The sequence below is a fragment of the Limulus polyphemus genome, unplaced genomic scaffold (assembly GCF_000517525.1).
Source record: "Limulus polyphemus unplaced genomic scaffold, Limulus_polyphemus-2.1.2 Scaffold2855, whole genome shotgun sequence".
Lineage (NCBI taxonomy): Eukaryota > Metazoa > Arthropoda > Merostomata > Xiphosura > Limulidae > Limulus > Limulus polyphemus.
The window spans coordinates 36,163-49,745 of NW_013668465.1; the positions used below are offsets into that span (position 1 = coordinate 36,163).

General features: G+C 32.1%; 1 protein-coding gene across 3 annotated transcripts in view; it reads left to right on the forward strand.

The window, feature by feature from the left end:
- The window catches only part of LOC106468067 (protein sidekick-like), a 110,911-nt gene that overhangs the window by 15,471 nt on the left and 81,857 nt on the right, over positions 1 to 13,583 (forward strand). For all 3 annotated transcript variants that reach the window (XM_022396372.1, XM_022396373.1, XM_022396374.1), the window contains exon 2: positions 6,244 to 6,516. In XM_022396372.1, the coding sequence (XP_022252080.1) occupies positions 6,244 to 6,516 (273 nt within the window). The remainder of the gene's footprint in view (positions 1 to 6,243; positions 6,517 to 13,583) is intronic.

The following is a 13,583-nucleotide window of genomic DNA, read 5'->3' on the forward strand; positions in this document are numbered from 1 at the left end:
GACCTGGAATGTTTTATGAAAAGGAAGTTTGAATATTAAATCTAGTGAATAAATGAAAGTTTTTTTTGTCTTAGGAATCTATTTTAACAGTATTTTAAAAGATATGGCTTGTTAGATAACATTGCATGCCTTATTTAACAAATAATTTCCATATAAATTGGTTTCTTAGCCATTCATAATACTTTTAAAGTGAAGAGTAACCGTTTTTCAGGTAGTTTCATTTCTTCAACAGTATTAGATCTATTTTCATGCCTAGAACAATTTTCAGAGTTATGTGAATCTTGTGCTAAGAATTTAAATATTCTTAAGGTTTTTTCTTTCAGAGCAAATGAACTTAAAAAGTTTAATTTAGTTCTTTGCAGGGGCCATAAGTACCAATTATTGTTTTATAAAATAATAGTTGAGTGTGTGTTTTTGAAGACTGCCAGTCAGGTTGAAATTTCAAGTTCACTTCATGTCCTTGATAGCATCACACTGCATGTGCATGTAATTTATGTAAAGTGCATGGAGTGTTCCTGTATTAAGGAAGTGGATGACAGCAGAATGAATCAAGTTTATAAATATACTTATGGCTCATAGGATGACTTAGATACTGATTATTATAGTGATAATATTAGCCAACTTGTACATTTATGGTAGTGCCTGAGTTAAAAAATATTCGTTTTTTTTTTTAAATTTAATTACAAATAGGTTACTTAGTATCTGTTAATATGTATCAAACATTGTAACTAATTACTTATTAATGTTCAGTAATTGTAAATAGTAACTAATTAGTAATTAGGTTTCTAATCAAAATGATTACCAATAGCCATTCACCACAACCATACTGTAAGTTTGTAGTTAGATGTTTTATCTGTCCTTCTGGTATCTTTCTGGGGTGAATAAAAGTGTTGTAACAATATATATGTAAAGTCAGTTGAGAACCAGTCTGATCATACTTGAGTGACCTTTCAGGTTTTGACCCCCTTAGTAGTGGGGTTATACCATTTAGATAAGAATGTCCCCAGGCCAAGTTTGGTCCTGCTAACTCCAATATTGTGGGAAGAATTCACAAACAAACACTTCATGTAAGTTAGTGTAGGATATTCAGTATTTTTTGTAAATATAACTTAAAATCCTATTTGGTCAGCAACAACACATTACTTGGATGACTTGTGAGACTGAACCAAAACACCAAGATTGTTTTCTTTCATAATGCTGTTAAGGTTATACTCACAATTTAGATTGTGATATTCCACATTCATTATAATTAAGTCATCTGCCATTTTATTCACCTTATTTCTCAAATAATGCATAATGCAAAGAGTAACATCATTGATAGAATGACCAAGTTGGTTGAAATGTTGAGCAACAGGGAGTATTTTTTTTTTTTTGGTGTTAATAGAAGATTTATGTTTGTTGAAACATTCTATAAGAGTTGTTTGAGTATGTCCTACATACTGGTGGTTGTATTTTTTACACTGTATAAGGTAAATAGTATTCTGTGTTCCACAAGTGATTTCTTTAGGAATTTTAAAGTTTCTCTGGTTGTGCTTGTCAGAAAAAGTCAGTAATTTTTATGAATTTGCAGCTTTGACAATGAGCTTTATTACATGGATGACAACCACTCTTTAGTGAGATGTAATTCACTTTTGTGTGAACAAGGGTATTTTTTAGATTTCTCTTTTTCTGGAAGGAAACAACAGGAATTTTATGAAATATCTGTTTTAGGTGATCAATCAATTGTAAAAGATGAAAAAGTTTTTTCAGAATGAGTGAAACCTTTCTGAGTTTAAAGTGATAGGGAATAACAAGAGGAATTCTATTTGAAACTTTAGTATTACTCTGTTTTAGGATGTTTTCTCGCTGAATGTTGTTAGCTTTTTCTATCTGTCTGTCAATTTCAGTATCTTTAAATCCTCATTGTAACATGGTTTGTCTTAGATCCTTGGTGTATTTTCTGTAATCTAAACAGATTTTCTTTATTCTAATAGCTTGACTGCAGGTAATGTTCTGTTTAGTTTGAGTGGGGTGACAACTTTTATAGGGAAGGTACTGTAGCCTGTCTGTAGGTTTTTTCTACAAGTTGGTGTGTAAAATTCTATCCTTTAAAGAGATAGTGATGTCAAGAAAGTTAATTTGGGTAAGAGAGTAATTAAAGGTAAACTCAATTGTTTTGTGAAAGGGGTTTGAATATGAGATGAATACATGATTCCATGTATGAGGTCTTACAGGGCTTAGTTATAAAAGATGGTTTTTCAATATGACCCATAAAAATATTGGCATAATTGGGAACCATTTTGGTACCCATTGTGGTACTGTCAATCTGAAGGTAATGTTTGTTATTGAACTCAAAGTTGTTCAGAGTTAAAACAAGGCTGACAAGATCAGTTACTGTTTGGGATTTTGATGGGTTTGAAAGGGTTAAAGCAAACTTTCGAGCTTCTAGTCCTTTATCGTATGGAATATTAGTGTAAATGGAAGAAACATCCATTGTGCAAAGAAGACTATTAGGTGGTAACTGTCTGTTAAGAAAGTGAGTAGTATCCTTTATGTAAGAAGGAAGAGTACAGGAAATACATGTGTGTTGGTTAACAAAAGAGGATAGCTTTTCAGTAGCTATGTTTGTTAGAAATTATGGGTCAGCCAAGATTGTTTGGTTTGTGTACTTTTGGTCAGAGGATCGTGCAAGTTTCTTGTAGGAATTAGTGTCCCGTAGTTGTTGGTTAGCTTCAACAATATATTCATCTTTGTTAAAAATAACAATAGCCCCACCCTTGTCTGGTGGCTTTATTATGATATTTTTGTTCGATTTAAGAGCAGTTCTTTCATTTTCGTTAAGATTATTATGACATTACTTGGAAAATTTAAAGGTTTGTATTATGTCATTTTCTACTGCTTTAATATGATTTTCTCTGTGGTTCTCTGTTTGGTGGTAATGTCTATGAAGGTTTTTCTTTGAAGTTCAGTGTATGTTGATTTTCAGTAGGGTAGTCTTCGTAAAGTCTTAGTTTTCTTGAGAATACATGATGGTCAGAAAGAATTTGGGGTTCATTAACGAAGTTATTGTTTGAGCAGAATTTCAGATCTTTACTAAGAAGACTGAGTTCTGAAAGTTTAATAATGTTAGAGATATGTGGGGGGTGTTCATTGTTACCTGTGCAATTTATAAGTTTACTATTATTTTAAACAGGTTTTTTAGTTTGAGAAGGCTTGTGTATTAGAGGATGAATTGTTTTTAAACATTTTCTTAAGATATTCATTGTAAGATAAAGGTTTTTTTAAGAGTTTCTGCTAGAGTGCATGATGCTATGCTAATTTGTTTACAATAAAGAGGAGGATTGAAGATAATGCTGTTAGAAGCTCTTTTTGAATTGGTGTTATTGTTAAGAGACTAGTTTTGTTCTTTTTAAGAAATAATGTATCAGTCCTCTTTGTAAATTTTTGTAGTTCTTTTTTTCTTCCAGCAAAGGGATATATAAGAGATAATAGTGGGAAATATCTTTATCTAGACTAATAATGGCTGGAGACGGCTTGAATGGGTAATGAAGAAAAACTTTAATATAAGTTTAACATAACAGCAAATGTACGTTTCGACAAGGTTTTGTCATCATCATCAACTGATCAATCTTTGCACAATTATTTATTGATATTAGAATGTCTGTTATTTCTTGTATTATGGTTCAAGTTAGAATATGAAAAAATTGCACATTAAGTAAGTTGGTAGCAGATGCTCTATTTACAGCACATCTGTAAAGTTAGGGTGTTTTAGTTCGAGTTGATAGCAGTATCTTTTGTTAAAGTATCTCGGTGTATAGTTACATGTATATGTAAAATACTTAAAAATCAAAATTTCTTTACAACTTTTATCTTATTTGGATATCCCTAGGATTCATTATTTGCTTGAATCTAGTTTCAAAAGTAGGTGTTAAGGTTTGTACTTGCAATTTTTGAATATTTTTCTGTTTCATGCAAAAATTAAATACTGTAAGATCATACTGAATTTTGTTGTAGTTTCTGCATTTCATACATTAACATTGCAATAACGTATTAAATTATAGCCTAAAAATATGTAAATTTATGTTCTTTATATGCTGTAACCAGGGGTAGAAGTTAACTTTCAAAGGCAGTAGTGAAAATTTAATATCTGCCTAAAAAGTTGGTAGCAAAATGATTTTATTCACTAGCTGTATGAAAATATGTATATATTAAAAAAAAATATTAAGTACTGTTTTAAATGGATTGGATAACTTATGCCACCACGTAGTAGATTGTACTTTCCTGAAACCATCTTATGCTTAAGTGTTTTTGAATTTGAATACTGATGAGTGTGGTAGAAAAGAACAATCTATACAAAATATTGCAGATGAAATCTAATGTTCTGATCTGATTCTAAACTTCAAACTTAAAGGAATTCAAATGGAACTTCTGGTGCTCCAGTCTTCTTGAATCCAAATTATCTTAAAATTGCAACTAAGCTGTTTCAAGAAAACTCCTCCTGTTGTACCACTACATTTAAAAGATTTGTGCGACTTCATGTTATACTAAACTATATATGATAATAAAGGCCTGTCAGTTAATCAATAGCTACAATGCTTTAAATTTGTTTAATTAAGCTACAAAATGCTGTAACATTCACATATTTCACCCTTATCCTGCCTTTTTTTACTCCATTCCTCTAGCCATTATTTCCAAATTTTCATCAGACATTTTAATTTGACATGATTTTAAGACAATGTGTTGATGCAATTTGTACAGTTTGTAAAAGAAATATCAGTTGAATACAGAAAATTTAACAGGTTAAAATACAGAAGGTTAAAAAAAGTCATTTTACAAAATATTTTGTCTGGCTATATCATGCACGTCCTTGAAAGTGTAGTACACTTGTTAAAAAAAAATATAGTATAAAGTTAAAGTAGTAATATATATTAGAAAAAAGTAAATGTGTTCCTCAAGAATTCATTTATTATTACTGCTCAATACACGGTTTACTTGAATCATAATATAGGTAGCTATGGTACTTGCTTTATCTACCCGCCCCCTCCCACTTCCACCCCATAGTAAAAATTATAAAAGTTATTTATAGTTACATAATTAATTACAGAATTTTAACAAATAATCTAATCTTACCTAATATCTATAAAATAAACCTCGTGTCTTGAAATTTTATCCGCTTTACCAATGCACTGTAAATTTAAGCCTTGCTGGTGTCTCCATGGGGTGGTACTATTGGGTCATCAAGAAATTAATGTCACTTTTTTATAGATGAAAAAACCTGAACAACTTGTATATCAAAACAAAACATTTGTTAAATGAAATAGTCTCCATTGTTATTGATGATGCTTTTTCATCTTACAATCAGGTTGTTAATACCCTGATTAAAGAAATCACTTGACTTTGAAGCAAAAAACATGTCAATGTCCTTTTTAACACCTTCCACATTTGCATATGTTTTCCCATAAAAAGATGGTAATCTGATGGTGCCATATTTGGAGAACTTCCCAACCCAACTCCATAATCTTGTGTTGCATCAAATGTGCCATTTGTGGATGTGCATTGTTGTGGAGAAGAACACCTTTCCAATTGGTGAGTGAAGGGTGTTTCTGATGAAGGGCTTGATTTAAATGTTCCAGTTGCTGACTGTAGATTTCTGCATTGACAGTTTGCTGTGGATTGAGGAGTTCAAAATGAATTACTCCTCTGATGTCCCACCAAATGCAAAGCATCATTTTCTGTGGATGGAGTCTAGGTTTTGGGGTCAGAAGTGGCTTTTGTCTAGGGATTAGAGTATACTAAACTGTACACATTATATAGGCTATATTAACATGATGTTTAGGTGGTTCCTTTAACTTATATACGTGATGTACGTTTTTTTTGGGGGGGAGGGGTTAATGAAAGTGTTTCAAAACATAACATTAATTTCTTGACGACCTAATAAATTATGAATTGTGACCACTGATCAGGAAATTCTATTAGCCATAACTTCCTGCTATTTTTTAAAATGCTCAAAGCTTGTGTTTAAAATAAGTATGCATTCATATACGCTGTATTATTTATTTCATCAATAAAATGCTAGTGCAACAAATAACTAACATAACTCTTTCAGGTAGCAAAATGTTGCCAGATATATGTTAACTTTGTTAATTGTTTTTCAGAAGATTGGAAGATGCTTCAAATAAAGTCAATGCCTTTTAATAAATATTGTGCAGTGATATGTAGAGAATACTTTAGGTGATGGTAATTTCTTTCTCTTTAATGTGACAGATCAACAGTCAGCACCACATTTTGTTGTCCAGCCATCTTTTGCTGGAGGTATTGTTGCTGCTGGTCAGGGGAAGATTCTGCAGTGCCAAGCTGTTGGGATTCCTCCACCAGACTACCGATGGACCAAAAATGGTATCCCATTAGGAGATTTCTCCAGTGACCCACTCCTTCGACTTGCCCCAGTCACTAAGAAAGATAGTGGAGATTACCACTGTGTTGCTAGAAATGCAGCAGGTGCAGTTTTCAGTGAGAAAACATCCCTGACTGTAGCATGTAAGTACTGAGAGGATGTATGTTATTGAATATTGTTTGTCCAGACCTAAAAGTGCTTAAAATTAATAAAGATACTAAAATAACACACAAAAGTTCAGATTAGTTGTAATTGTTAGCCTGTCAGAAAAACTACTACTAATTAAAATTGTGTTCGGTATAATATATATATATTTTACAATTATACTCTTCTGCATATTGTAATAGATTAAGTGAATAAAGTGTTAATTTGTATGTAACCTTAGGCAATTTTTGGTAATATACATGGAAAACTCATAACTATATTCAGTTCTTGCTACTTCTACAAGTTGGTATTTCACATGAGTTGAGAAAGTTCTGGAGTGTATAAGTGTGTGTGTGTGTGAGTGTATATTTATATACATACATACATATCTACTTGCAGAGAGAGAGAAAGAGAATATAATTTTCATTGGTTTGATTTCTCTGGAACTGTTTGCTTGTTGGTTGAAATATTAAGGTTATTTTACAACATTGTTGCAGTGCGAGAAACTGGTGGTTATGCATAGAAATAGAATTGTCTAGAAAAACGAGATGAAAGTTTCTTTTATTGGAAAATAAAAATTAAAAAATCAATGTTACTCTCAGTGAAGGTGATGAATTTTAGTGATGTTTTGTGTTTTTTAACAGTGAAATTAGTGCAAATTTTGTACTGCCATTTTGTTTCTGGTATAAGGTAATAAAGTTGTGTGTTGTTCAAAAATCAAAATAATTTGTTTTGAGTTAGTTTTAATAGTTTTCTTGTTGACAAAGTATAAGTACCCTTCATTAGAATATATTACACTTATTGACTGTATGATAAAACATACTTATTAAACTTTTTTTCTCTTACATATCTATTTGTGAAAAGAGAGAATTCAAAAGAAGCATCAGGCATCAAATTGACCAATTACAATGATGTTTAGGGATAACACGGGATTTATTGGTCCATCTAGGCCATCCCATCCTCTAAAGTAAACTAAAACTAATGTATATATGTATAAAACAAGAGAAAAATTCAAAGCCAAGCCATATTATTCATATAATTATCAAGCTTTCTTTGATACTCATTTAAATTTATTGCCTCCACAACATCCAAAGGCCAGCCACCATATTAAAAAAATAAAACTTTCTTAGCTGAAGATGACTCGTACCCTGCCAAAATTTATATTTATGTCCTCTAGACCTACCATTCTCATCATTAAGTATGAAAACGATGATTCATCAACACTTATCAATTCCCTTAACAATCTTAAATGCCTTAATCAGATCCTCTCTAACTCTTCTTTTTTCTAGAAAAAACAATTTCAGAGATCTTAACCACTCCTTGTATAACAAACCCTCCATCCCAGGCATCATTCTAGTAGCCCTCCTCTGAACCCTTTCCAACAATTAAAAGTCCTTCGTAAAGTAAGGAGCCCAAGACTGAACACAATACTACAAATGTGGCCTAACCAGTGACCTATATAATGAAACTATAACCTTTTTAGACTTGTATTCAATATTTCTGTAGATACAACCTGAGATTCTATTTGCCCTACCACAAGCAACAGCACACTACTTGGATGGCTTAAGAGGCTGATCAACCACTACACAATAATCCCTTTCTTTTATAACACTGTTAAGGTTATTCCCATTCAAATTATACTTATAATTCAAGTTATGATAACCAACATCCATTATCTTGCATTTATTATAATTAAAACCCATCTGCCATTTTTTTACCCAACTCTAAATCCCCTTGTAAAGCATCAGCATCCTCCTCACAGCTAGCAACACCAAATACCTTAATATCATCTGCAAATTTAATAAATTTATGGACAATTTCTTCACTTATGTCATTGATGTAAAACAGAAAAAGCAAAGGTCCTAAGACTGAGCCCTTAGGTACCCTACTTGTGGCATTAATCCATTTTGACCAAACTCCATTTATAACAATCCTCTGCTTTCTTCTATCCAGCCACTCTTCTATCTAATTAGCTAACTTATCTCCACACCAAAGCACTCAAGTTAAATTTCTTAAATTTGTGATGCTTTTATTTAATTTTATTCTTTATACCCTTTGTGAGCCAACCTGGATTTTTACTTGCAGCCACCCTTTTCTATCTATAAGGAATATGCTACAAGTAAGTCACCAAGTGCCAGAAACTTTAATCAAATTTATTTTAATGGATAGTTAGGTGTCTGACCAGATGAGTGAGCTCTATTGCACATTACTTCTGCTTATGTAAGAAACACCTGTTAACATTATTAATAGCCCTTATGTACAGAACTTCTTTTACAAATTGTGCTCAATCTATAAACTTCCTAGTTGTAAGCAGGTGGTGGGAAAGCATTTTAATGCTGAAATTACAGGTCTTTACCAAAAGATCAGTGTCTTAATCAGGAGAACCCATTGTGTGTCTGTGATATCTAATATCTGAATTAATACTTGCATAAAAGAGCAATAAATTTTATGGTAATCACTTCAAAGCCAGTCTTTTATTCATTCACCAGTAATGATGAATCTCTACACACTAGTAATTACATACAAGTTCAATATTAAAAAATTATTACTAAAAGACCATCAAATGTAATAAGGCTTCTTGGGACATTGATAATGAATATCTACATCTCCAGTGCTATGGGTGTGCACCTCATTGTTAACATGAAAAGGTTAAAAACATTGTCAATACATCTGTGCAAGGGCAAGGAAATTGTCAAGTTCTTTAAAAACAACCAAATGCTAACAGCTGTTTTTAAGTGTTAGCTATTCTGGAACTCCATGGACTGGACTTATCATTTAAGTACCTAAAAGACTTTCAAATTTGTATGAAGGTTCTACAGTCAGCTGATGTAAAAGATGCAGTTTGTGGTTGCTGTCCTAGGAAGATCTATACTAATATCCTATGTGATGTGTTTGGAATGTAAAACTCAAAATATATCAGTTCTTTCAGCACATGTCTCAGTCAGTTGAAAGAATAGAAGCAGACACAGCTGCATTCCTAAATTTATAAAATTTTATTTAAAGAGACAAAAAGGAGCTTATTAGCCCATCAAGGATGTCCCTTTCAGCTCCTAACTATAACCACCCCTAACTACTCATGTATTCATCCAATATTTTCTGGAACTGCTTACACCAACCTTGAAGCCAGCTCATTCCAAAAGCCAACCACCCTGTTTGAAAAGTAGTACTGTATAAATTGCAGACAACTCCTAATCTGCCAAAATTTGAATTTATGACCCCTTGTCCTATTGTTTTCACTGTTAAACACAAAAAGTTTGGATCCAATTATCATTACTCTTAATAATCTTAAACACCTCAATAAAATCCCCTCTGACCCGTCTCCTCTCCAGAGTAGACAAGTTTAGAGATTTTAGTCTCTTCTCATAGGACAATCCCACCATCCCAGATAACACCCTAGTGGCTCTTCTCTAAACCTTCTCAAACAATTCAATATCCTTCTTGAGGAATGGAGCCCTAAACTGTACACAGTACTATAAATGAAGTCTTACAAGTGATCTATGAAGTGAAACAATGATATTCCTTGTCTTGTATTCATTATTTCTATAGATGCTACCCAAAATCCTATTAGCCCTTTTGCTAGCTTCAATACACTATTTTGATGACTTAAGTGATTTTTTTATCACAATACCATGATCTTTTTATTCAACCACAGTATTTAATGTATTCCCAATTAAATTGTAACAGTAATTTGAATTGTGAAAACTTATATGCATCACCTTACATTTTGGATAGTTAAACATCATCTGCCACATACTGGCCCAATGCATCAAATGATCTAAATCTCTCTCTCTCTCTAAGTCTGCAGCATCTTTGATACAGTTAGCCACCCCAAAAATTGTAATGTCATCTGCAAACTTCAAAATTTTGTTAGTCATTCCAGAGTCAATATCATTAACATAAATCACAAACAGCAGAGGACCAAGCACAGAGCCCTGAGGCACACTGCTTGTAACTGTGATCCAGTTAGATCTAACTCCATTTATTACTACTCTCTGCTTTCTACTCTCCAGTCAAGTTTCTGTTCAATTTAATAACGTTTCTCCCACACCCACAGATTTACTTTTTGTAACAAGTCTTTTGTGAGGCACTTTATCAAATGCTCTCTGAAAATCAAGATAAGCCAAATCCACAGTATTTCATTCATCAACTTTTGCAGTAACATCCTCAAAGAATGTCAGAAGATTTGTTAAACAAGTCTTTCCTTTAATGAAACCATGCTAGCTCTTTGCTATATCAAACTGCTTTAAGTGACTCTGCAGTGCATCTTTAATCACACTTTCCAAAATATTTCCAACTACTGATGTAAGAGTAACTGGCCTATAATTACTTGGACAATTTTTATTACCTCCTTTAAATATTGGGCTAACATTAACCAACTTCCAATCTTCTAGTACTCTTCCACTACTCGATGACCTATAAAAAGTATTAGCTAGAGGTTCACAAATATAATATTTAAGTTCCTTTAAAAGTTGTCTGGTCCAGGGGATTTATCAATTCTTAGGTTTCCCAACTTCCCAATTTCAGAACTTAAAATGATATGTTTTACATCAATATTTTCCAAATACATTAAGTGCTCTGGTTGAGGCATAATACTTGTATTTTCCTTCATAAAAACTGAAGAGAACATATAATTTAATAAGTTTACCATCTCATAACCTTCTGAGATAAGCTCCCACTATCATTTTTAAAAGGCCCAATCCCCATTCTAACATTTTGTTTATCCATCATATACCTAAAGAATTCCTTATTATTTGATTTAACTCTCTCAGCCAACCCTCCTTCATATACAGTTTTTGCCCTTTTAACTTCCTTTTTAAAGAGCTCTCTTGATTTCCTATAGTCCTCCAAGTCCATATTATTTCCAACAAATTTAAGTTTCTTTAATTTATTATGTATATCCCTAATATGATTTCTTAAACCTTTAATAAACCATACTGGTATATTCTGCTCCGTTGCCCATTTTTTTCTGTAGGAATATGTATGCTTATTGATTTTTCCCTAAATGTTTCCCACATCTGTTCAAGATCCCCCTCCCAACTCTGTAGTCCAACCTACAGAGGCGAGATTACATCTCATTCCATCAAAATTGGCTTCCCTGAAATTTGAAATCAGGGTACTAAAATCCCAAACCTAATAGTGCAATGGTTGCTTGTACGTAAATGCTCGCCAACCACCATCATTTTCATATCAGATGCAAATATTAAATCTAATAGCTTCCTCTCTTGTAGGTTCCATCACTAGTTGGTGTATAAAATTATCCTGAACAATTTCCAAAACCTATTTCCCTCACTGTCAGACTCAAAATTTTCCCAATCAATACCCCTGAAATTAAAATCTCCCATAATGATAATAATAATAACAACATCTTTCTCAGCTACCATTCTGATCTCATTATCTGATGCCAAGCAAGAACATCTCACCACACAAAAGACTTACATGAGCAAGCAAAAATATTTCACTCAGCAAAGTTGAGGAAAACTACTGACAGTATCCAAGAGTAATAAGTTACTGCTCCAACCCACATTGCTACTTACTTAGTCAATCCACATTGTCAAGAGAAGGAACTTAATTCAGCATGTTATCTCATTGTGGCAGTGACCAGATTCAAAGGTCATAATGATCAGTATAATATTCATATATATTGGTGCAGTTCAAACTAAGAAACGGTTCGTTTGTTTGCAATACCATATGGGATGATCCCCCCCATTTCAATTTCTAAGGACTTTTTCTGTTAACATGGTAAGACAATGTGTACTGATATATTTTTTGACAAGAATTAAATATTTTAAACTGTTTGATTAGCGAATTGATTAGATTAGCTGTCTACTTATATCTGTAACTGATGTGGACTTATCAAGGAAATAACTGATTTTCTTGGATGTGTTAGTAATCTTTTGTTCGATGCAACTGTAGTTGACTATGCAATATTTCAAGATGTAAAAAAAAGTAGGTGACAAAGAAAATTAAACCCATCAAACATGAATGATAGACACAGTGGAGAGTTTGTCTAGTGAGATATAAAGGCTTAGCTTACAAATGAGCTAAACTTAGTGTTGATACAAAATCAATATTGGGATGAAAGAAACATGAATTAGGATACAACACCACAAAAGCAAAGATATCTACATAAGTGTTTTCATACTTATATTTTTAATGAAGTTTTTCTGTGTTAAAATAATTTTTGAATAAACCATATATAAAATATTTAATACAATATTTTCATTTAAATAGGAAACACTATTAAGAGCTATATATTTATCATTGGAGACAGACCTTACGCCTTATATTTCTAAAATAATATAAGAAGGACTTTGGATCAAATGTTATAAGATTGAATTGATAAAAATAGATATGATTATTGTGCATTATGGGATATAGTTAGCATGAGTTTTCTAACATTGTTCTTTTTCCCATTATAAACACTACCTGTGCAAGTTGATGCTATGTGCACCTTATACTATATATTCAGACATTGTCCAAATCTAATGTAGATGAAACAAAGTATGTACAGTAAAAAAAATTAAAATACTAAAATTGATATTTTCACTTGTATACCTCGTACGTATATGTAGTACAACTTAAAAACTTTATCAACCTTATTTTATCACTTGAAAAGCCATTATTAAATTATGCATGAATAAATTGCTTTGATTTATTTCACTTTTCAGTTACACAGGTAATTAAAAATTTCCAGTTTATAAAACAGCATGTACATTAGCTGTTTACACATTCAGGTTTGGATGTAGTTAGGATTGCTACATCTACGTACTAAAAATACACTTATGTTTCACACAGGTTTCTTATCAAAGTTTTACTTAAATTTGAGAAACATTAGAATCATGGCAAGGACGTTGAGCATTTCCATTTCACAATCAGCTATTCTGTCTGCACCAAATCAAAAGTACATTTGTTTAAGCTTAAGTACAATTTATATAATCAAATTTTGTTATAAAAACACAATACAGATAGCTATTCCTAAAATCACAAAAGTGGCAAATGGGTACAATATGGCATAACTATACAAACAGGTTACTTATAAGTTACAAATTCTGAATCTAATTTATAG